A 26,987-nucleotide genomic window follows, 5' to 3' on the forward strand; every position below is an offset into this window, starting at 1 on the left:
TAATTATTGTCAAATATGTGACTGATTTCATTACTCCAAAGTGGTGATCCCTTTCTTCTGCTCCCATAAAGGCAGTAAAATTGATTCAGAAGATGCTTGAGAGTTCAGAAATTTGTATCTGTGCAAAGTGAGCGTGAAACACCAGCAAACAAGAATTCTCTGCTCATCTGCGTGATCCATAGGATTTTTATATTCTATTGAGGCTCTGTCAATACAGGAGGCTTTTAGGTTATCCCCGTTCTCTGCAGCACCTTTCTTCAGTACAAAAACTTACCTCTGGGAGGCATAATTTTGCCATATGGGTCTAAAAGGAAACACAAGTTACAAGCTAACAGTTACTATTGCTAACAACCTTGAAAGGAGGATTGTCAGGCTCTTTATGCCGTAGCTTTGAAGAAAATATGTGCACTATTATTTGGCCATATTGCTTTCACAATTTTTAATATCTAGATTAATTTTCAAGTCCACATTGTAAAGACAGTTATAATAAATATAACAAAAATTACCTACTGTTATTTCTTTTGTGCATTGATTCTTTATTTTTATAATTACATTCAATTTGAGGCTACAAAAACATTACTGAAAATAAAATAATTGGATATTTGTAAATGACCTAACAAGGTATTTTAGCTTGTCCAATTAACATTTAAACAATCATTATTTTTAAATAAGATTATAGATTTTTTAATACAAAGCTTTAAAGCTTTAACAATACATTTCTGAGCAGAAGAAATGAACAAAGCTACGTTTGGAACTTTTTCAGTCTTTCCTCTCCCTTATAAAAAACCATGCATGTCTTAAGTATGAGTAGTAAATCTTATCCCATAGCTAATCTGTTATTTTTCTTTGTTTATATTACAATCAGCTGTCATTTTTATGGCAAAATTCTACTCAAAAACTCAAAGGGATTATGCAAGAAAGACAGGGAAGCTCTGCAATGAAGTATTCCATTATTTAGATCAGCATACATTGACCTTCAGCTCCAAGCACATAGAGGCAGGTCAGTCATTTAAAATACACAAAAGAAATCCAAGTCAATTAATTAATAAAGAATTCCTGAATCATCAGTACTAAGCTTAAATTGTCCACCCTCCAGGAAAACAGACCAAAGGAAACACCATTTGGAATATTGCTCCAAGTGCTGAAAGAGGAAAGGCCACATTGTAACAATTCTGTGTCACCAGCATCCCAGCTTCAGAAAACCTGAGCGTCATGCAGTTAATTTCTCTTGACCTTGTGGTATAAAGTATGTAGAAACAACAGAGGATCCAAAGCACACAAAATTTTCATCAAACACAACTAAATCTTCTCTATATGTTATACAAGCTAAAATAACTGATGCTTTCCACGTGTAAAATGCTAAAAAGAGTAAGTTCAGCTGGTATTTCTTCTTTGCCTATAACTTTAACCATACTGTGTTAATCAGCTGAAGGGCAACAAAGGTGGCTCATATCTAAAGAAAATGCTGTGATCATGTAGCCTTATACGCATAAATATTCCATCTCAACTATAAACCCAATGTGAAAATGAATAGATAACCCAGAACAAAAAAATGGAACAAATTGTGTAGACTCAAATAATAGGTGTTGTACCACTTCATTTGGCATGAAGAAGAACTTACTTCTATCATTTCTGAGAATTTTTTCTGGACAATTTCTCAGCTACTTTCAGTCAAATAGCTCTCATCCAAGGTACAGCAGCTGGAGAACAAATAACTTCACCATTAGGAAAAAATGAACTAAAAACTGAGCCAGATGCAAACTCCTGAAGGAAGATGATCTTGTAGTACAATGTTACTGCAATACATATGGAACAGAAGCGTGAGCAAATACTGACAATACCTACTGCTTTCCAGTTAGAGTTGCAATCATCCAAAAGAGTATGTTGGATCCTCTCAGAGAAAAGAGAACAGGGCATCTAAAATACCAAATATAAGCATAGCTACTAGTGTAGAGATGCCAATTCTTCATGGGCCTGTGTATCAGCTCACACACTACATTTGTAGATCGTCTGAAAGGATATAAGTTTACAAGAAAGGCTACCAATGTGAATGAAACTGTGAGCACAAGAATACTCTGAAGAATATGTTTGGGAAGTGATGTAACTTCAGTAGACCATGACCAGAGTGAGTTTTACATTCTTAAGTATTAAATCAGTAGCAAGAATCAAGCTCATTCTATTATCCATGCTACCAAATAGATTAATATCTATAAATACCTTACACAGAGCAAGATAATTAAACTCCCAGGTGTTTCATTTTGAGCAGTAGCTAAAGTAAAAAAATCAAAACACAGGCAGTGAAAAAAAAATTGGTTTGAGTGGCTTAATGCCAAGTGATTTTTCGTGGATATAGATAAAGTCTAGAAGGTTTAACTCAGACTCAATAATTATATAGTACTGTATACGTTATCACTGTTGACAGATCTAAAGTGCTGTATGAAACTAAACTAAATATCACCTTTGAGAAGTTCAGGAGGAAAAATAAGTACAGAGATGTGTTTAGGCACATGGTCATCACAAGTCAAACTACTATTGCACATCAAAAAGCCAAAAAAGTCTAAATACTGCTTCTTAAGGGATTCTAGCATAAATACTTTGAGTTTTTTAAAAGAACCAAAAGGCAATAGAGTGGGGAAGAGATTTTATATATAAATAAATGGCTTATTTATTGTATGAGTTCTTAACTAAAACTACGAGACAACTAGTTAAAAAGGGAGATGTAGACTGGATAACCACAAATATCTGTGGCATCACACACAGCATACTAGTGGAACATCCAATCAGGAATGAGAAAGATTAATGATGGAAGTATGAAGATGAGGACAAAGAAAGATTAATGAATAAGCTGAAAAGCTTTTTCTTCTATAACCACAAAAATGGGACTTTTTTTCCTGCAATTTATTCTTTTTAGTAAAATAAACTGCAAGCTTTGGGAGCAAGGACTGTACTGTAATTCCGTATTTTCAGTTATAGTAAGTGATAATATTAATAACATCATGACATAAACTTTATAATAATATTCAAACAGTCTGAAGAAAGTCAGCAACTACCAAGTCCAAAACACTCTTACTCTTTGATACTGGTTGAAGTACCAAGCTAGCGTAACTGGAGAATATAAATAAAGAATTATCCTAGTTTTAAATAAAAACCTAAGATTCTGGTAAAAGTGAAGTTATCCTTTTTAAAATACATCTCTAAATATTAATCAGCTTAGCTTTCTTGTATATGTTTTTGCCTTGGATGGAGAAGCTCTCTTTGCTTGACTTAGTCATTTGAGAAGCAATTCTTGATTTGGCCTCTCAGGTCAAATGCAAAACTTTGCAGAAGTAGCCCAGAAACCAAAAGCAGTCTATTGCCTGGTGTCACCACTGAGGATGTCACTTCCCAAACCACAAAAGCATTGCTGCCTCTGCTCTACCATGACAGGCCTAAGAATCAGAGTTTTGAGAAGATCATAACTCAAACTTGCCCATTCTGCAACAGAGTACTGATAAAAGAAGTGACCCCACTTTCACTGAAATCAACCTTAAATCTTCCATCCAGTCAAATGAGAGCGAGATCACACTAAGCCATATCCTGCTACTTTAACTGAAATATACATCCTGAAATACATAAGACTTTCAAAAGTGTTAGTATTACAGATAATGTCTTACACGCATTTTGAGACAGTTGAGAAATAAAATCTTTTGATCTGACAACAGCGTAAGACCTATTCTAAGGCAGCCTGCATCACTGAAGTTGAGTAGATCTCTTATCCTAGTTGATACACTGCCAAATCAAAAGCCTTACTTAAAATACCATCTCTCTTCTATGAAAGAAGTTTTTAGGTAACAAGGATTGCCGAATTCTTGCAATTCATTGCTTCCCCATGGTTTTAGGAAATTCTCTTAGAAAGCTTGAGTTTATTCCAAACATTTGTGAAAGTAAATCTCACATTTTTACTGTCAAATTTTCTCAGTATATCAAAGAAAGGGAACATACAGCAACTGAAAGATGATACAGCTCTCACCTGATTAGTCTGTATTTACTATTGCTGCTAATGCTAAAACAAATTCATTTTTCTCCTGTTTTCTCCTTTATAATCCATTAAAAAGGTTCCTACAGAGTATGTTGTGCCTTAATTTTCTAACGTTTTTGCAGTCAAATTTTAAAATGTCCATATCAAATGTATTTGTACCTACATTTCCAAGTGCTTAAAATGAGACAACCTGGTCCAAACCCCGAAGGACGTAATAGCATCCTCTGATACTTAAATTAGTTGCCTTTAAGGTGGTAGGTTCCAATGACAGACTGCCAAAACTGTTGGGGACCTATAGAACCTACTCTAAGTACCTATATCCTGTACAGACTCAGCAAGAAAAGTCTCAAATTTTGGTCCAAAAATTCCTCCCACACATGCCACAAGGCTGAGCTAGCTCTTTTGAAAATGTTGGCCACACAGTAAAAGTGATCTCCTTTAACAAATTTGTAATAAAAAAGCTGACTTCTTCAAGGGACTCTATAAGGAGTGTAGAATGCTTATTTCCATCTTGATCTACTTATATATAAAATGTTAACACCAATAATCACTTGTTATTCTGGAAATGTGAATTATTTCATCAGCAGAAAACTTCAGAAATAACAAACTTGTGTTTTATAAACCTAAAGCAACATTATAATAGTAATCTAAACTGTAATATATTGCTGCAAGGATAATTATTAAGGGAAAACACAGCTGACATTTTCTGATTTATGCACACAATCAGAGATGGAGTCCAAGGACTGTGACATAATTATCTTCATGCTAACAATTTTTGTAAATCTCTTGACAGAATTTTAGCTAATTTTAAAATGCCTTCTGAAGATTAGCACTTAAAACTGTTGGGGAAAATAGCACAATTTATTAGCAAGGGTATAATTGTAAACCTTCCAAATACTCATTGTGAATATCATTTAGACAGTAACTCCTGCTTTAGCAGCTGGTATATAAGACTCCAGTTTATGGCATCTTGAAACAACAGAGAGAGTAGAATCTAATTAAACAGGATTACATGCCAAAGCAAAATTATTAAAAACAGACTAATAGACAATTGTTACGAACTTGGAATAGCACATCTACTTCTTTTGATGTGAACTTATATAACACTCTGCTTTATTCCAATGAAACCTAAATATTCTTAGCAGACTTCTCTCTTGATTTGGAACAGGCTGTCTTTCTATACTAAAACAACGCAAAGCACTAAATGGTTCCATTGATCTTCTCTCACAGACTTAAGCACCCATCTGCTATAGGGTAAAATGACTTACATATATTGCATTTATTCTACTGCTGGTGCTAAAATTCATTAAAGTTATCCAGTAGCCAATAGCTGTATTCCATACAGGAAGTCTCCTTAAACTATCTTCATATTGAGCAAATAAACAAAACTGATGCCATTTACCAACCAGTTTTATCTAAGAGCATTCTTAAAAACTAGACAAGCAAAAGGATTGTTTGATTACGGCTTTAAGATATTCTGATCTATGCAATATCTGCCTATTAAATTCCTCCTTTCTATTTGCTGCGACTCATTCTCAAGGGGTTCTTATTCCAAACGTTGGAAAAGCAGCTTAAAACTGATACCTGAGCAGCTGTTCACAAAGGAAAAACAGGTATTTTTCTCAATATGTACATATTCCTAATACCTGCCAAAAGTATATTGAGCCCTTAGGTATTTACATAACATTTGACAGCATGTTATTCATAGTACATGATTATTTGTTATAACTATTTTTTCATTATGTAATACAGCCACATTGGCCAGACACGCTCTTTGAAAAATATAGATATTGATATAATAAAAATAGCAGGCTTCCAACAGAAAACCAGCTCTAAGTGTTAGTAATCAAGGAAAAAATCAAAAGAAAAAATATTAAATAGAATTGTGGGTGGCTATAATCAATGCCTAATTAGCATAACTATGTTAATTTTTCTCAGGTTTTTTTAGAGGAATATTATTTTTAAAGCATTAAAAATAGTGCACATGCAAACTCAAACACAAGTATCACATTTTCTCAACAATATATTGCTACAACAGGACTAATACCAGGAAACTCTGATGCACATGATATTTTCTGAAACTACAAGTGTGTTTTTTGTTATTAATTACCAGCAATACTGTCAACGTAACTGGGAATTCTGAAGTGGAAGCAGACAACTTTGGATTTTTTTAAATTTTTCCCAGTTTAAAATATGGTGCATTTAATCCTTAAAGACAGGTAATTATATGAAAGTTAATTACTTGTTAAACATACATAACACTTTAGTTTGCAAGTTTACCAGGACTGTGAAAGATCTCCCAATCTGAGATGGCATTCTGCTAACTTCCTTTTCATGCTGTTTCATGCAGAAATTTCAAGTAGTGAATTTACAACAGCCTTCATGTTCACATAAGGGTATGGTATCTTGATTGCATTCAACCTGCTGTTGTCAGAGCAGATGCAGACACCACGTGTTTTGGCAATGGATAACACATCAGATAGTAGTGATACAGAAAAGATGAGAAAAGATATTCTGAAAGGACAAAGCATGCAATGCAAAGAATAGTAGACCAAAGAACTAAAAAAAAACCCCAAAAACCCAAGAGAATAAAAAGCTACAAAAGATATGCAAAACAGCAGAGATAGCTGGAAATAAAAAGGACCAGAGAACGCAGGTAACAACCCTAGACCGGACATTTTATAATGCTCTGCCCCTTAACAGACAGAGAAGACTTTGAGAACAAAAAGGAAGGAATACCTTTGCCTCTTCCACTTTTTCCTGTCTCTTCCTAGAACAAATGTTAAACTTGATCAGTAGACTAATGGGAGGACTTGGCAACGAGCTACCGGTCCCTCTGCATCTGAAGGAACACTTTTAAGACTGCTTCCCTGTATGGGATAGGGCTCTGTAACAGGGAAAAACACACATAATCTCTTAGAATATGGCAAGTTTCATCTAGATACTATTTCTTTCTTAATGCGGCTTTAGTCCTGCCTTTTTCCTGTTGGAGAGCCTGAGCATTACATGAGAGCCTTCACAGGTTTAAGATCCTATTTGGGATCCATTCTTAACAGTTAAATCCTCTGATTCTCCAGTACTCATAGCATAAACTTACAATGTAATTCTTTAAGGGCATGAAGTCTAAGTAAAGAGACACAGGCTTTATGTAGAATTTCTAAATATACTATTTTCACTTGACAGTGAAAATATAACTAAGTAAAGATTAGCAAGAAAAAAAAAAAAAAATCAAAAACGTTGTACTCCCCTCCCAGTACTTTCACATATCTCTTAGCTTGCTTTTTCCTTGGGATTCTTTACTCTGCTTAGGCAAATATTCCCCTGACTCATCGAGATTAAATAAAATCAGAGTATGCAGGAAAAGACCAGACTCATACTGAGAATTAACATTTACAGAGCTCATAACCTGGAAAAAAAAGGAAGAATCTTTAAAATGCAGGTGAACTGTACTCCTAAGGAACAGATTATGTTCTTGACCTTCAACAAAGAGCATAAAAAACCCCCACATAGTCAAAAACCTCTGCTTTATTAGAAGCTGAATGACCAAGAATGTATGGAATTAACCCCACATATTGGAAAGTACCAACTTTCAGGATCACTCTTATTGTTCATGCATAGCTAAAGAATTATTTAATAAAAGAGTTTTTCAAAACTTAAAGTTACAATAAAATGCTTAAATGCTACCCTGAAACAATGCAGTCCAGCCCTATATAGAGGAATAAAAGCAGATGACATGTAGCAGGCTTGCTTCCTCAACCCAAGATTCCACCTTTCATCTCTTACAAGGCACGTTTTATTCTCCAACAACAGTATTTTTCAGAAGTGCCACAACAAAACATTTTCTTTCATGGTTCTGTGTTCACCATGTACTACAGATCTTTGCAGTTGCCTCAGTACTAGTATTTTCATTATTTTGCATAAACTTCATTCCCAAATAACTATGAGAACTGACTAGGCAAGTGTGCTGGTTTTGGCTGGGATAGAGATAATTTTCTTCATAGTAGCTGGTATGGGGCTATATTTTTGATTTTTGCTGAAAACAGTGTTGATGATGCAGAGACGTTTTCGTTATTGCTGAGCAGCGCTTACACAGAGTCAAGGCCTTTGCTGCTTCTCACACTGCCCCACCAGTGAGTTGGCTGGGAGAGCTGACCCCAAATGACCAAAGGGATATTCCATACCATATGATGACACGCTCAGCATATAAAGCTGGAGAAGTAAGAAGAAAGGGGGGAACATTTAGAGTGGCAGTGTTTGTCTTTCCATGTCATTGTTACATGTGATGGAGCCCTGCTTTCCTGGAGAGGGCTGAACATCTGCCAGATAATGGGAAGTAGTAAATTAATTCCTAGGGGTTTTTTTGTTTGCATGCATGGCTTTTGCTTTACCTACTAAACTGTTTTTATTTCAACCCATGAGTTTTCTCACTTTTACTCTTATGATTCTCTCCCCCATCCCACTGTGTGGGGAGAGTGAGTGAGCAGCTGTGTGGTGCTTAGTTGCCAGTTGAGGTTAAACTAACACCAAGGCCCTTCTCTCCTAAAATTACAGATCATGTCTTTCTGTTGACAGTCATAGAAACACATCCACTAGCTAAATCACATTCCACGTACTACTTACTAAATTGCGTACTCCTAATTCTCTCCAACATCTAAAACACTTACATAAAATAGACTTTAAGTTCCCCAGAAAGAGCCCAAACAAATACTAAATACAAGGCCAAGAGCTGAGGAACTGGTGACCATACCAAGGGACTAGATTCGTACAGAGAGCACTGTAGGATCTGACTTCCAGACTCCAAGCAACCCAATGTTTCTGTCCTGCAAGAGGGGGATTTTTCCCCACTCTGTGCTTACTTTGGTAGAAGAAAACAGTGACAATTCTGCTTGAAAAATACTTCAGTGCCTATGACTGATGATATTCCTTGTCATAACCCTATGTGGTTATATGTCACTATGCACACTGGCCAAGCCCTCATAAAGGAGCATCCTTCCTCCAAATTTTCTTTGCAAAAAACTGAAACAATTCCACAAAAGATACTATTAAAATCTCATCCTCTGACTTGTTGAATTACCAAGAAAACTGTATACATGCTTTTATTCTGGATTACCGTGTTATCTGAACATCAGTATCACAGCATAAAAGATGACTTAGATAGCAAGGAAACAAATTTCCGCATGTGACAGTTGAGGGTACTTACCACAGGCAAAGCCAAATATAAAATTGAGACTAGATTTCCCCAGAGGAATAACTGAAAATATTAAGTTTGCTTAAGAATCATCTACCAAAGTCAAAGGAATAAGAATTAGGAAAAAGGCTGCAGCCAGCAAAGCACAACCCTTGTATCAAGACCCTGGTGCAGCTGTGTTACATGCTGGCACTTCATATCAGATTTTCCATCACAATAATTCTTCAAGAAAAACTAAAGAATCATTAAAATAATCTGGAGCTCATTCCTGAACTATGAGCGCCACATGCAAACACCAACAAACTGCTAACCTCAGCTCCTATATTTTATGCTACATGCTGACTCTTAAGTACCTGTAGTAGGACATGTCATGAGAAGACATATAAGTGAGTTGACAATTCATATATCTCTGAAAAAAACCTAGGTTGCAATTTCTCCTCGATTTCCTGTTCTGTTGCGATTCAAAAGACATGTCCTTGTACTGAGATGTTCCAGAAAGCCAAGTATTTAAATACATTTTATATTAACTGCCATCTCAAATAAGCTAAATCAGAGGAAAACTTGCTGTCTTTTTTTTTTTTCTTTTTCAAAATACCATAAAGAAAAACTAATAGTGAAAAGACTACTTTGTTTATATGCATTCTTTACCATGTTCATCACTGACTGGTATCTAAAACCTTATTGTAACACTACAGGGTCCACAAACAGTAAGATGGTGAACTCAGACACTTAAAAAAAATTAAAAAAACAACCAACCAAAAAAAGAAAATCCTCATGAAACAGGAAAGCATGTATAAGAATGCACAAAGAACTACTAAATTGGTTCACTGGGAGACAAAACTGTTTAACAGTCAACACAATTACATAACTTCAAATATCATGCATCAAGCCAAGTTAGTCAAGTGAAAGCTTACATTCATTGCTAAGGAGATGGAAAGTCAAGTCTCGCGGTACGGGCAACAAGAAAGTAGGACAGTACAAACACTGTTGCTGTAAAATATTGTTTTCCCCTCTCAAAAAATATTCAGAAAAACAGAGATATGGAGCTATTACAATGGTTGCAGATCCTACAAAGTTATCGCCATCTGTTGTGTCATCTAGTTACAGACACACAGACATAATAAAAACTGAGAGAAAACTGCTCAAATAAGTGTAATTTTGTTTGAATAAGATACCATATATCTTTAATAAGCTTGAAATCTTCCAGTAGAAATTTAAGGGTATTAACGGTATTAGTTTATTTTCTGTAAAAAATAACATGACTGAGAACTTTCCTATACACAGGAATGAACAGGGTTTATGTGTAGTTACATTTGTCAGCAGGGCATTCAAAAGTTGTTTTCACAGTGAACTTAGAAGGAGCATTAGGATAATGCTGCTATAACGCTGTTTATTCACATGCAGCTTGAAAACAACATCCGGGATAAATAGCCTCAGGTCTCAGTTCCATTTATCACCTTAGAGAGAAGAGCATCTGACAACCTGTGGTGGTTTAACCACAGTGGGACCACTCGGTCCTGCACTCACTCCCTCCACCTGGTGAGAAGGGAATGGAATCACAACAAAGGGGCCACAGATTAGGATGAAGGACCGGGACAGCTCACTCACTAGTTGTGGTCACAGGCAAAAGACTCAACTTGGGGAAATTTAATTTATTGCCACTCATCTGAGTAGCACAGTGAGACATAACCACATCTTACAACACCTTCCCCCACCCCTCCCTTCTTCCTGGGCTCAAATCACTTTGCTTCCCATTTCTCTACCTTCCCCCCCCCAGCAGCACAGGGGACAGGGAATAGGGGTTCAGTCAGTTCACCTCTGCAGCTCTTTCTGGCATGGAAGTCCAGGAACGAGGTGTTCCAAAGCAAGCTTCCCAAGGAGTCACAGACCTCTTCGGGCACAGCTCCCAGCTCTGGCATGGGGACATCCACGGGCCGCAGATAGGTCTCTGGTCCAGCGCACATCCTCACCTCCCCCACTCCCGGGGTCCACCCCCACTCTGGCACTGAGCTACTCTCAAGGTCTTAATTCAGTCACGCTCGTCCTCAGGCTCAGCTTTTCTGCTCCAGCATGGAGTCCTCCATGGCCTACATGTGGGTCTCTGCTCCACCGTTGAACCTCCATGGGCTGCAGGGACTTCATTTGCCTTTTTCTACTCCACTCGGTTGAACTGGGTGTCTGAGGTTCTCTGTCCTCCCTCTCCTCCTTCTCCTTCCTCCGAAGCTCTCTCTTTGTTTAGGCCGATGGTCATCTTTTGTTCACGTCAATGGCCTCTCCTCCAGGTTCTCTCCACCTTCTTCTTTTCAGGACAGACCTTCACCTCACAAATAGGGATTCACAGAGGCATTTCTCTATTGCTAATGGGCTCAGCCAGGGCTGGGGCGGGGGGGTAGTTTTTTATTGCTTTGGAAGCTTTCACTTCTCAACCTGAATAGCTTTCTTCTCCCAAAACCTTCTAGCCTGCCTTCAAAAACTCAGACTGCTGTATTCTCCTTCTCATCAGTCTCAAAAATTGTTGTGTTCAAGTTGAGATGAGCAATACAAGCATGCCCCAAAGCACTAGACAAACACCTTCCCAGTAATTCCCAAGAGAGCAGGCACATATGGAGCCAAGATTCACCAGAAGAGAAGTGTGCTGCAAGGTTCCTTGATATAAGCTAGGCTTAGCACTCTTTGAATCATAGAATGGTTTGGGTTGGAAGGGACCTTAAAGATCATGTAGTTCCAACCCCCCTGTCATGAGCAGGGATACCTTCCATTAGACCAGGTTGCTCAAAGCCTCATCTTGCTCTATCACTACCTGCTCTTGTAAAAAGTCCCTCCCCAGCTTTCTTGTAGCCCCTTCAGGTACTGGAAGGCCACTATAAGATCTCCCCTAAGCCTTCTCTTTTCCAGGCTGAACAGCCCCAACTCTCTCAGCCTGTCCTCAATAGGAGAGGTGCTTCAAGGAATCTATTTCAGGTCCCACAGTGCTCCTCAAGATATTTGGGATAGGTAGCGCAGTTCCTGAGCTAATAAATTGGGTCTCAGCAGGGCTGGTTCTGTCACAGCACTTTCTGCACAGGGCTATGCTACTCTCAAGTGTAGAAGTGTCTCCAGTTATTGCAAGTGAAGGGTTTTTAGTTCCCAGAACACTGCACAGGACAGACCTCCCCCTGCTTAACATGTTTAACTTGGACAGCATGAACAACCCACTGTCTCCCTGCAGCCAGAGCTTAACCTAGTACCCTTAGTATAATCATCAACATTTTACAAAAAAATGTAATAACCTAGTTTTGAAAATACTATTTTCAAACATATATCCTGAATATTTTCAAATAACACTGAAACTCTTACTTTAAATTATTTTTTCCTCTCCAGAAAACATATTGGACTTATTAATCAGTCCCCAGCTCCTAAATGTCACTACTACTATTGCGTATGTGCAAACAGAGCAGTAGGAAAGAGCAGGGTGGCTGCAAAGCAAAAAGAAACAAAAATCATTATTCTTTTAACATGATTACCAAATTCTTCCTTTTTCTTCTCAAAGCCATTTTTATCTCCAATTTTTAATTCTTATTCTTATGCAGCAGTTTCCCTGCTTCCCTTGTGTATACACTGTTTGAGTTTTCAATTTTTAATTTTTCTTCAATAGTGCCTTATCTTTCCTTTTCTTTTTTCTTCTTCATTACTCGTATTTTTCTCCTCTCCTGTTCTGTTTCCTCATGCTTGTTTACTTTTTTCCCCTAGTCCTTACTAATTATTTCATGTCTCTCAGTCTGTTTCATTATGTGTCATGGCTTTTCTTTTCTTTTTTTTTTTTTTATATATTGCATTCTTTTATCCCACTCCTGCAGCTCTCTGATTTCTTGCTTGCTTAACTATTACCCAAATGGCTCCAAGCAGGACACACTCAAACTGAAGAATAAATAAATTAAAATAAAAATACTATCTGTGGCCATGCGGTGTTGCCTAGCAACACCCTGTACCTCTCCACAGCTTTTCTAGAGCCCTGGTGGCAAGACAGCTTTTCAGACTTACTGCTACAAATATATGCAAGATCCCTCTCACATTGTTTGTCCACTCAGAAGCTAACAAATGCAGAGGAAAATATAAATGAGAAAGAAAAACTCTAGAGAAAGAAACAACAACAGGACTGCTCTTCCAGCACAAGAAATGGCCACAAACTCTGATGCGTGCTGCCCCCTTGTCTCTCATGCATTCTGTAAAACCCACAGAGCTTATATGTTATTACTGTTCACTAATACAGCTACTTTTACAATCTGTCAGAATGTAAATAATATTTCTTATGCAATTAAAATTTGTGTTAAATTCATCCAACTCTTAAATAGCTACTGTGTATGAATTACTGGCTGAGATTCACTGACTTCTTACACTCTTGCAAAGCTGCTTCTGAAAGCTTTACGCTAAAGAAAAGATAGTAGGTAGTCTCCAAATTGCATAGGATAGGAAAAATGGAGTGGGAATAATAAAGAACTGAAGTTTGTTCCTAAAGCTTACAGATCTAGATTTTCAATATCTATTATTTCTAATGACTTCAGATGTGACAGAAGTGAAAGCGAAGCTTCCCCCCCCACCACCCCCTCTTTTCTTTTCAAACAAAAGTTTGCTGGGCTCAACCTTCAAAAGTTAGAAACAAATGCTCATTAAATGCATACTTTACGAAGTATTGAAGATTCAGCATTAGCCAGACTGAGCTTTGAGAGGACAGATACTAAACCAGTTTCCCTGACAGTTCTTTTTTATTCCAGAGCAATGAAAGGCTCCTTCCAACAGCCAATGGCAACTTCTGAGAAATAAAAGTCTTTTTAATTTTGGGATGGAAATAATGTTTATCCAAGGGACTAAAACTTTAAGGATATTAGGAGTCCTGGAAGAGGAGTCAAGAAATAGAAATGCTAAAGCAAAATATAACTACATAATTTAGCTAAGGACCAACCTGTGATGAAGCTCTACAGAATGGAGAAAATGTTCAGTTAACATGTACCTTTCTGAAGAGTTATTACCCGGGAATTTTTTATATAGCTAAATCAGCCTCAAAGCAATTTGATGTCTGCATAGCAGAGTATCAGCAGCAAGTGAAAAGAACATGCATCAGAGCACACACCTTTAAAAGATACTTAACAGCATCAGTCTATATCTGCCGGCTACAAAGTTCCGTACTAAATAGAAACTGCAAATGGTCCACACAGGTAAACAAAGGACAGAAACTTATATTCAGGTATCTAATCTCATCTTATTAACCTCATTCCCACAGTAATGTTTGTCCTGGTTTTTAGTTGGAACAGAGCTGGGCTTCTTTTTAGTAGCTAGAATAGTGCTGCACTTTGCTCTCAGCCTGGGACTTGTTATGAGAGACACTGAGAACACACCAGTGTTTGCATTTTTGTCGCTGGAAGTGAAGGACTTTGTGTTCTGTTGGTCTACAAGTGCAAGATCTAAGGGGGCGAGGAATATTTAAATTAATAAGCTAAACTGGCATTTGGATGTGCCAGTGGGATATTCCATATCATATCCTGTCATGTCCCGTATATTAGTGAGGGGCTCTTCCTCTTTTGGCTCTCTCTGACTTTCGCTCAGGCTCTCGCTCTGCCAGGATTGCAGTTTCGGTTTGGGATTGTTGCTCCTCTGAGATTGTTATCTGGGAATGGGCCAGGCTTGGTCTGTTGGTGATGAGCAGTTTCAGTAGGCATCACTCATTTGCATATTTTGTTACTGTTATTATTATTATCATTACTATTTTAATATTAGTATTATTTTAAGTTTTCTTTTATTTCTATCATTAAATTGTTCTTACCTCAACATAGGAGTCTCCTTACCCCTTGCCCCCCAATCCTCTCCCCTATTCCCTGGGGGGGCAGGGAGTGGGTGAACGGCTGTGTTGGCTGATAGCCAAGGGCTAGCCCAGTGGAACTATTACAAAATTAAAGGCTGAAATAAGGGTATGTAGAGTTAGTTGGAGAACACAGGAGAACCCATAAAACAAACACAGACATTGCAAAGTCAAGCACTTAAATTGAAAAATGCCCAAAAGAGGTCTGCTGTTTCAAAACTTGATTTGGCCCCTTCACACGTACACAGCAAAACACTAGGCTTAATGATATGATCCTGTGCTGTTTTGCACAGAACTGCTGCCTGACTCACAAGAGAACAGAGAGTGCTCATCTCATCACTAGCCTTTCAACATTTGTGCTTAGCGGTAGCCTTCTTTACTGCACACTATTCAAAACCTTACTTGAAGGCAGAACTATTTTTCCCCATGAACATTTCAATGACACTCATCACTATCTGAAGTGATTTAAAAGCAATTAATTCTACATACTATGACTATCCCTTTTTAACAGGTAGCAATTGGCACAGAAAGTCTATTGAATAACTGAGCACGCTATGTCAGACACCCACTGTCCAAAACACTAAAGTATATGGGAAACCGGAAGCAACAGCTTGGATTATCAGAGTTACTCTCTTGCTTTCACATTCAGTTCACATTCTGATTTTCTCATCCACTTGATGGAACCATCATCCTCAGATCAGCTAGTATTTCTAAATCATCTTCTCTCTTAATTCCAACCATTAAGCTCCTAGTCATTCTTATCCTCAGCCCTTGGCTGTACAGCCTCCTAATTGCACTATTAAATTTACTCTCATCCTTTTTTTTTATTCTAAACTTCAGTGTCACACAGTTCTTTATGATGTTCTAGTTCCTTCTGTATTGACAGTGCCTGACAACTTTCTTGTAACATGCTCCTAATATTTATGTCAAGCTCATTAATGAAAATATTAAATGGTATGAATCTGAAGACAGATCCTTCAACAAGCTCTGCTCAAAGCCCGGAAGCTCTTATTTAAGCACTACTCAGTCCCTTTTCCTTTCTAGTCAGTCCCTTATTTATGTTACCATTCTAATGTAAGTAGATGATACTTCATTATTAATTGAAAAAAACAAACCAAGACAACCTTGTCAGTGTGTCATAACTATCCCTAACAATAAAGCTCCATATGTCTTATTCCATCTTGTATTTACCTTAATGCATTTAATAAATCTGTGCTTCAAAGTTTGTTTTCAAAGTTTTGCATGCTGCTGATATGAGACTAACAGAGTTACAGTTGCCCATCAATTCTCCATCTTTCAACATAGAGAAACTGCATCGGCTACTGTTTAATCAAGTACCATAATATACAGCTTGCTTCACTCTTCCTCCTGTAATTTCACGTCAATTTTTCTGTGATACTTTTATGGACATTTTTTTGTCCCTTTGACTTCAGAGGTGAAAACCTCCCAAGTTTCCTTCTGGCCTGTCTGGGGTAATTTCCATTTCTGTGCTTGTCTGCCTGTTAGCCACTTCTTGTTTTACTCCCATTTTGCTGAAACTAGGACGATGATTTACAAATATTTTACACAATGCCTAGGATGTTTAATCCTATCTTCACACTGTCTTTCTTTGTTCTTTTATTTCTTTTAATTTAGATAGCTTAAGAACCTTTTGCTATTTGTTTTATATAGCTGAATAACCTTTTACTATTTGTTTTAATTTCTTTTGCCAGGTGTGACTCAACTTGACTTTTGAAAGTTCTTACTTTCCCCTCTGCCCAAAGAGTTTTGGAATTTTTTTTTTTTTTTTATCAGACAGATAAAAATTTTCATTTTTTTATCAGCACAATTAGAGAAAGATATAGGAAATGAAAATATACAGAAAAGCAAAAAAAAAAAAAACTGTTTCAGAAAGCATGATCAGCAAAGAAGAGTTTAGGAAAACTAGAGAACTGGAAGGATATCTAACAGGAATGTTCTATTATAACAGATTTTCAACAAATAAAGAATAATCATCAACTGTTCTGCAAGTAGGAGAAGGACAGGATGACAACTTCATCTTCAGCAAATAAAATACAGCATATTTTAGGAAAGACTTGCTGTTGCATTGATTAAACAGTAACAAGAATGAGAAGTCTCCAACATCACACGCCTTTAAGAGTGGGTTATACAGGTATCTGTCAAGAAATGTCTAGCTATATTTCATTCCATCCCCATCCCAAAATTCCCTCACTATCCCTCTCAAACCTACGTTTTTTATGATTCTATGATTAGATTGACTACTATTTACAGCGACAGCCAAATTTAAACCTGCTGTGTGGAGACTCTATAGCATATTCTCAGCACACTAGAAACAAGTTTAGTGTGTTTCCCTAAAGTGATTTTGACCCATAAAGGTTAGGTTTTACCCTTGCTATCTTTTTACTGTCTGTTGCATTATGAACATAAAATGCTTTACCTTTATGTTTGTCTTTCCTGAATAGCGCACATACTTTAAGGCAACTATACAGGTAGTCATTTGAATGCTTCCTAATTTGTTTACTTGATTTAGCAACATTAATAACATTCCTTTCACATGGTACAAGAAATCTTCAACTTATTTTTTTTAAAGGAAAATACAAAAAGACATGAATTACAACTTGATAATGCTCAAATGAAGTGTACATGGTAGGATTTTTAGCTCTAGAGAAGAAAACTTCTTCCACTTCAGCTAGCAATTAAGCAATAGTAGGTTGTTGTCCTGTCCTCAGTGTTAGAAAGGAACAGAAAGTTTTGCTGAGTGATTGTCCCAGATACTGCTGAAGCTGGACTGATCAGAGATGGAAGAAGTGACTGCAGAAAACACATACATGTAGCTTTCTGAAGATAGCAGGAACTGCTGGAACAAGCACACAGAAAGACTAAGAGGGTATATGCTTCAACATGACAACACCACAGCTCCAGAGACTGGACCACCCACCAGTTCTTGTACCAAGGAATACCTAGCATCTTTGCAGACTGAAGAATCCCAGAAACATTATTTCTGATATCAATACCAAATGGGATAAAACAACAAATAAATCATTATGAGAGTCTCAAACCATTCCTGAGATACACCACTAAAAATATGAATTCCTGAAACCAGGACACCACTGTAAGCAAAGAATCCTGAATATTGTAAGCAAAGGAACAATGAGTGAGGAGGCATTCAACTGCTCTCCACCTAAGGACTGTACATTGTGATAAAAAAATGCAACAGAAACTGGTCAAGATAAGGTTTTCAAAGCTTCTGGACAGTTCTGTTGTACCAACATAACTTTTCTGTTCCCAGCCTGTTACACATCCTTGCTTCAAAACATGAGGATGCTAGTGGGTTTGGGTTTTTTTTAAATATAATGATAACAGGATTGGTTAAAAGATCAAAACCAAGCTTTTCTGCCAGACCTGTTCATTCATACTTAAATCAAGGACATTTTTGATATGCATATACAACTAATTTTTTCATACCCATAAAACAATTGATGGACTGGTACTAGGAATTTTTTTGCCCAAATATGCGGCAAAGTTGCAGACAAACTACAAGCAGAGTCTTGTAATTAACACTTCAGTACAACTTAACATTGGACAGTGCTACCAGTTCTGTTTAAGATATAGCATTCAGCAAGCTATACTACGTCACTCACACTAAAATTGGCTTCTCAGCTACTTTCACTTCTAGTGAGCAGATGTCTTCCAGGACTTAGACAATATGAATAGATCTGAAGTAATTACTAACAGGCTAACAATAGCACAGGTTTCTCCAAGAAACAATGTTGAAACACTTAAAACTTCTCAACCTAAAGCTCCTGATTATTTTTAATTTTACAGATTTCTAAACAGAACAGAGATGGGACTTTCGGATACAAGAAGAAATTCTAGGAGAGGAAAGAGCGAAAGTGTAATACAGGTTTCAGTACAGGCAATGGTTTACAAAAGAAAGAAAAAGTGAGAGTAGAGGAACTGAAAAAAGATAAGCTAGTCTTCTTGTTATTTATTCTGTTTTCCAAAACACCAACACAAGAAGGCGCATTTAGTCCCATCCAATAACCACAGGAAAGTACTCATATAGAAATCCACATCTAAAAGAATACAAGGTTAAGCAGAAGATGAAAGTTAACAGTGAAGATTGTTTCTGGTCTTATCCCTACTCTCTGATCTGCTCAGCTTAAATGAAGGGGAATGAGTTGATCAAACTTACTTAGAATTCAGCATTTGCAGCAGGCAAGCATTTTTCATTTTGTCATATATGTATGTGTAAAACCAAGCGATTTACAACTCTGAAACACTTCTGTTTCAAAATGGTTAAGATCAGAAATACACCTGGAACAGAAAATCTTTGGTGAGTGCTGCTCTGTAAGGGGAATCATCCAACACCAAATCTGAAGACCACCAAACCTGTATAACTCTGAACAGAGTAAGTTAAGAGGTCAGAGGTGGTTTAGCACAGCACTCCAGGAGAGCCACAAAGAATGGACCTTTTGCAGAGTACTAAAAAAGGATTTTGCATAACTTGCAATCAGCTAGTATTTATAATTTGATACACAGAAAATGCGAATAAAAGCACTAATGTGTATCAGTCAGGGAAGTTAGGAGCTATTGAGATATTCTAATGAAAATACTTTAAGACATTGAAACTAAAACAAAACAGAAAATTCAAAGATTATAATATGCATTTCTTAGAGCAAGTATAAGCGTTATCCTATAGTAACACGTAAACCACTTTATTCCAGTAAAATGGTTATAAATGCCAACATATGGTATCGATACGAGAAAATGCAGAGTAATTAGTTAATCTAAAAAATGTATGAGTAGGAATTTGACTGCTAAATGATTAAACTGGTACATTTTAAAATGTGTATTAATATTTAATTATTGACACTATGAGAAAAGAGAAAAATCTCTTGATGTTACTTCTCAGCTCTTTCTGATACTCAGTAACCCATGTATTATTCATATGAACAGTTTGTGCATATACAGTCAATCACTAGTTAAATAAAAGAATCATTCTCAAATTCCCTAATCACCTCAATAGATCCTAATGCAATATTTTCCACATTTGGGAATCAGAGTGTTTTATTTAAGAAATCAGTCTGGCCACGATGAATACAGTGCAGCCCGAGCAGACATCAGTTCAAAGAATCAGATGTCAAAGTGCTCCCTCTAATGTCCCTTAATCATCACACCAATTAGTGGCTGAATAGTGATGTGATTAAAAAGACTGCTGCTATCCTATACCTATTCAGACTAGTAGAATTCTACATATGTTCTACCAATTAATGTCTGAATAGAGCAGCGATTAGAGAGACATCTGCCATTGTATATTCATTCAGAAAAGAGCTAAACTTGCATATTCATATGCAATGAAGACAAAAATAAATATTTGCAAAGGTAAACTATACGTTTAGATTATAAAGATAATTGAATTGATTTCATTTAATGAGTGTTCTCTATTTTACAATATTTGTGATTATTTTTTATTTATAAATATATAATCTTTCATCAATACACATCTAGAAATGGTCAAATTATTCACTAAAAAAGCATTTATTCATTAAAGTTCTGATTTAAGGCCTGGGGTGAACAGGGTTTCATATCTACTTGTTTGCAATTTGCACTATTTCTGCTTCAACCCATCAGTCATTTGTGAACTGCTAACTTGATTATTCTGTAACTGTGATACATGATTGGGCACAAAAAATCACATGGCATTTTTCCATCTCACTGGAAGGCAACACTTAGAGCAACAAACTGATTACAGCGGAGAAAGAATCATGTTATTTACAGGTGTTGCTATGGAAGCTTAGATGTTTGTACACAAAGAGGTCCCTATAAACCTTTTTTAAATAGGAATTCCTTTTTACAGATGTTCATATATAGCAGTGACAGCCACATAAATACTATCAAAGTAAAATCCAGTTTGAAGTTTTAGCAAACTCTTATTGCTACTGTCCACTGAATTTAAAGAGCAACATGACCTGTTACATCTTGCAGTAAATTGCATATCTCGCTCTCCACCATTAGCACAGAGCAACCTGGTAGTTGCACCGTAATGTTGCACAGAAACAAACAAGGTGAAGAATCTGGTTCTCTCTAATGGCTGGAAAGAACTATAGAACAGTTAAAGACTCTTGCCCAAAAGTGATGCCTCAGCAAAAAACAGCTGAGCTTAAAAATTATTTTGTTTGAGGAAGAGAGGCTCTTGTTGCACAATGCTGATTGGGCTTAGCAAATGTAAGGACAAAGAAAAATGCTACTACTGCCAGAAAATCGATACTGTTACAGGCTATAGCAATTAACTACAAACCAATTTAAACCTAATTTCCTTTTCACCTTTCCTGTCTCATTGAAATACTTCCAACTCTTCCATCTGGAGCAGTTATTACTATTATTTCTAAATGCAGAAACCAAAGAAAGTCTGAATACATAGGTGGGTTTATATAATCTTCTCACCTATCCTTAAGTAGGTACCTGCAAAGGTTCATCACAAAAAAGGTTGGACTACAATATCTCATGGAATTCTCCAGTGATAAGTGAATTTATAAAAATTGCAGAGGTGAATTTCATTAAAACAAACCCGCACATGTATGAGGTAAAAGCAGAACTTGTCCCATAATGTTTAGAAATCCTATTCATAAAGTAAGGAATTCAGTGTGCTGAGTGTAACGCAAATGCACACAATGCGTGCCCATCTAGTTTGTGATTTAAATGTCAGCAAGTATAAAATACATACAGAAATGGAACCATGGAGAGTAGGAAGCCATAAATAAAAACATAAATCAGACATCTAAACAATCCAGAACTACCTAGGAAAACCCTGAAATCAAAGCAGGTCCTCACAGCACCCACAGTTCATTTCTTTGCTTTAGTTTTATCTGTAAACTGATGACCTAAGGTGATCTAAATTTTGCTTCCTTCTCCAAGATTTACTATTAGTATAGCCATCTCAAAACTCTTCCACTTTTAATTTCTTCTGATCAACAAAAGCCTTTGTTTTCCCAGACAGACTAGTGGCATCTGTTTATACTACTTTTCATCATGACTCAGAAGAAACCAGAGTTTTAGGTTTAGCACGGTTACTAAGGGTGACTCAGCAATAAAGAGTTTAGCTACTCTGATCTAATCTAAGTTAAAATTTCTGAAGGAAAGCTGTCTGATCTTGCACCTACGGTTATAAAGATTTTTTTACAGCAAAATTTGGTTGCTAACTAAATAAACAATAGCACTACCTGAAAGGAAAACTGAACCTTCCTTAAGAAGAATGCATCTCCATGCTGAGGAAAGATATTGGCACTCAGTTTCCACTTCAGAATTCATTTAATGGGCATGTCTCAGAGCAGGCTAAGAGTTAAAATTTCACTTGTGTAATTATTCTGAGGAAATATGTAAGTCTGCCATCTGGAAGTGTATTAGACATTAGAAAGTCACTGTGTGCATGCCTCAGCAGATGCAGCTTTTGTTCGGAGTTTTGAGGGCTGTTAATTTAATTAGTTTTGTATTTTCATACTCCCACCTTCCCTCCAACAGCAATTCTGCAAAGGCAGCATCAGTACAGCTTTAAAAGAATCCAAAGCTAAAAGCCAAATTCAGATTTTAAGGAAATGCAAACAAGTATACTTACTATGGACTTCAGCTACAGCTTGACCACTCAACAACAGTGAGAATGTAAAAAGTCTCTCATTTTTCCCTAATGCCTTTTATGTAATGAAATGCCAGATAAATGTTTAAGTTTTTTGGGTTTTTTTTAGTTTTGTAGGGCTTTTTCTGCCAGAATAATAAGCTGTGTGTGGTGTACAGTGTGGTGGGTTGACCCTGGCTGGATGTCAGGTGCCCACCAAAGCCTCTCTATCACTCCCCATCCTAAAGTAGGTAGAGGAGAAAAAATATAACAAAAAGGTTCGTGGGTCGAGATAAGGACAGAGAGAGATTATTCACTAATTACTGTCATGGGCAAAACAGACTCAACTTGAGGAAAATGAATTTAATTTACTACCAATCAAATCGAAGGACAATAATGAGAAATAAAACCAAATCTTAAAACACCTTGTGCCCACCCCTCCCTTCTTCATGGGCTTAAGTTTTCTCCTGATTTTCTACCTCCTCCTCTACAGTGGCACAGGGGGACAGGGAATAGGGGTTGCAGTTGGTTCATCACACATTGTTTCTGCTGCTCCTTCCTCCCCAGGGGGAGGACTCCTCACTTTCTTCCCCCACTCCAGCATGAGGTCCCTCTCACAGGAGACAGTCCTCCACGAACTTCTCCAACATGAGTCCTTCCTATGAACGACAGTTCTTCATGAACTGTTCCAGCCTGGATCCTTTCCATGGAGTGCAGTCCTTCAGGAACAGACTGCTCCAGCGTGGGTCCTCCACAGGGTCACACGTCCTGCCAGCAAACCTGCTCCAGCGTGGGCTCCTCTCCATGGGGCCACAGGTCCTGGCAGGAACCTGCTCCAGCACGGGCTTCCCATGGGGTCACAGCTTCCTTCAGGCATCCACCTGCTTCAACATGGGGTCTTCCATGAGCTGCAGGTGGTCATCTGCTCCACCATGGACCTCCATGGACTGCAAGGGGACAGCCTGCCTCACCATGGTCTTCACCACAAGTTGCAGGGGAATCTCTGCTCTGGCACCTGGAGCACCTCCTCCCTCTCCTTCTTCCCTGACCTGCAGAATTGTTGTTCTCATAATCTCACTCCTCTCTCCAGCTGCAAAATGTGCAGGGTTTTTTTTTCTCCTCCCCTTTCTTAATTATGTTATCACAGAGGTGTTACCACCATTACTGATGGGCTCAACCTTGGCCAGTGGTGGGTCCGTCTTGAAGGTGACTGGCATTGGCTCTGCTGGACATAGGGGAAGTTTCTGTCAGCCTCCCACAGAAGCCATCCCTATGCCCTTCCAGCACCAAAACCTAGCCATGCAAACTCAATACATCCAGTAAGAGTAAGCTACATATTTCTGAGTAAAGAAAAGTTCGACAGTTCTAAAAACTAGGAACATTACTGGCCTAAAAATAAGGATTACCCCATTACAGTTTCTTCAAGTATTTTATATTTCTTGACTTGCAAACTAAATAATGTGACATTTCTACCAAACAATTCATAATACACAGTATAAAACCTATCTGTGATAGGTACATATACAGATATACCTATTTGCTTATCTCTAACCTTTAACCCTGTAAGTTGCAATACATGAGCAGATCTCTTGTCAGTGCAGGGTCCTAATAACTGTACAGATCTCCATGCAGTAATGCAGAACTATAAAACCAAGATGTTTATTAGACTGTGAATCTATATCAAAATGTCATCCTGCAATATTTGATAACATTCAGAATTTCTTTCAATTGAAAATCCAGCCAAGGCACACAAGCTAGTAATGAACCCAAAATCAGTGTTGTTTACACAGCCCAAGAAGCTCAGGCCTTGGTAACCCAAGAACATTTCAGCATTTCAGACACCATGAGGTACACACCTACAGCTAAGAGCAGGAACGTGGGAAGAGAGACAATTTCTATAAAGCTATGCACTTTCACAATTAACAGCAAAACCTTCAAATAGCAAACATTTCATGAATAAACTGAATACAAAAATAAAAAAAGGCTGATATGTGGGAAAGCTCAGAGATAAGCAAGAGTGATGTTAAAGCCTAGAAGCTTTAGAAAATGTATGCTAACACACCCATTAGGAAGATATATATGTGTATGCTATAGTTCAAAGTTTAACGAGGATAATTTACATTGGAACAGCTAATCAGGTTACTACACAGACATGTAGCTACCCTGCTGCACAGATACCTGAGCTTCCTGACAAACAGTTTCTGAAAACACAGGACTTCACAGCCCAGTATTGATTACAGGTCATCTGAAAACATAACAAAGCAGCTGTCCAGGAGCTGCTGGCTGAGCAGCTCAACTATCTGTGCAGCAGGTACAGACAGCTGTGGGCAATAACTGCATCAGACATCCCAAAATAATCATCCCTGTTCACAAACAGAAGCTTTTCATGTACATTAGTTTCCAGTTATCATAACATTATCTAAGCCAATAAATAAAATAAGAAAATAGGAATAATAGCTCTAGTAAGAGAGGGATTCTTATAATCAATGCTATAAATCAGGAAATCATACTAGAGTATGGTTGAAATGCTAAGGATACCCTGAGTTGCTCCTCCCAGCAAACATTTGTTGGTCATACTGGATTTCATAATTTTGAGAAACTGAGGAACTTTGTCAGTTTTTTGATTTGGTTTGTGTTTTGTTGTTTGTTTTTTTTAATAATAAACAAGTATCAACTATCAAACCTGAATATTCCTACTTAGTGGGAGAAGATGCATTGACAACGCTATGAAAAGACACCATAGCATTGTACCCACAAGGGAAATAGTTTGCAGATTAAGAAGTAGTACTCTATGTAAAAGACTTCTGAATTCAGAGGAAGAATCTGTAGGAAGACAGTAAAAACACTACAAACGTTCTAATCAGATGAGAGATCAGAGAGACAACAAAGTCTGATAGGATTAGTCAAATATCACACTGGGACGAGGAATCTAAATACCTAGAGAGAAAATTATGATATCTAATGGCAGAAATACTGAAGAATACAGACAGTTCATAAAAAAAAAATACTTATTCTAAACCCACCTATTTTCTGAAAAATAACAAAGCACAAAATTTAAAATCCAGAGCTACCTTTTAATCCAAGCTTTATGTATTTATACATAACATATATGCATATTGTCATGTATATATAGCACATATATACATAGCTCTATATATGCACACATATGTATATAAAATAGAAACATATGATGGGTTCCCCTATTCTTGTACTGAAATAAAGTTACCTTTAAAAGCCTTAGAAAAGCTAGTGAAGTGGTGTTCTATCCAGTGTTACTCTTGGAAAACAGAAGGAAAAGGAGCAAGTGGGCAGCAGCCCTGCAGGGTACGGAAGAGGCGGCTGGCACTGGCTACCAGGGAGAGCGAGTGGCTCTGCAAGGCTCGGGAGGTGGTGAGCCAGCTGTGATACCGCGTCATACTTGAGACGAATCAGACTCCATAGCAAAAGGGGAAAAGTAGCATCAAAGACTTCCTAAATCACCAAAAAGGAAAATGGTAGAGCACGTACTGGGTTCTGAAAAGCAAACAGCTGAACAGAAAATAACTTTGTATCTAAAAGAACAGAACTAGGAGACAAATTTGGCTCCTGAGTACAGGAAACTCAAATTTTAATTTCTCACATAACTGAGATTTCAGCCTCAATGATTTATTGCATGTTCCAGATGCAATAATAAACATGCACTTACTGAACAGCTTTTGTCAGAATTCCTTTTCCATTGCTTCTTGACTTGTTTCTTTGATGCAGTTGAATGAAGAGTTGCATGCAACTGTTTTCGGGGATTTAAAGACAGAATGTTCTGTAGAAAGAGAAGGGGAAATATTAAAAGATAGATTAAATTTCCAAAATGTTCAAAGCCTCTCAAATCACACCTCACAAACTTATTGACAGTGCTATCCAAAACCAAACCACAACTACTCAACATTATAGCCCAACTTCTTATGAATCTGTTTAGATTTGTATTGTCCACACCACTTAGATTTTGAGTAAAGACATTCCTAGGACTGCTAGAAAACAGAATTATATTTAGTGGCCATGATAATGGTTTCCATTCCCAGATATTTGTTATGTAGGGCATATAGAAACACATAATACTGCCTCATATCATTTCAAGTAACACTTGTAAAGCAAAAAAAGCAAAAATATTTTTTATGGATGCTTCATCATTTCAGTATAAATTCCAACTTCCCCTTCACAGAAACCTGCTTCTACATCTAGTGAGCTGATGAGTTAACTCCATTTCTCTTACAACACTTCTATTTGCAAGGACAAAAACAAATGTTGGGAATACAGCTGTATGTTTAAGTGACAGTGGTGGTCTGACATCACAGGCAGAACA

The 26,987-nt window shown here is 37.3% G+C and overlaps 1 protein-coding gene across 1 annotated transcript in view; it reads right to left on the minus strand.

The window, feature by feature from the left end:
- Positions 1-26,573, minus strand: part of DPYD (dihydropyrimidine dehydrogenase) — a gene marked incomplete at its 3' end in the record, with an annotated part of 286,251 nt that extends 259,678 nt beyond the window's left edge. The window contains exon 1 of the mRNA XM_029083522.1: positions 26,337-26,573. Coding sequence (XP_028939355.1) covers positions 26,337-26,573 — 237 coding nt within the window. The remainder of the gene's footprint in view (positions 1-26,336) is intronic.
- Between the last annotated feature and the right edge of the window lie 414 nt (positions 26,574-26,987).

This window comes from Antrostomus carolinensis, unplaced genomic scaffold (assembly GCF_000700745.2).
Source record: "Antrostomus carolinensis isolate BGI_N321 unplaced genomic scaffold, ASM70074v2 scaffold2832, whole genome shotgun sequence".
NCBI lineage: Eukaryota > Metazoa > Chordata > Aves > Caprimulgiformes > Caprimulgidae > Antrostomus > Antrostomus carolinensis.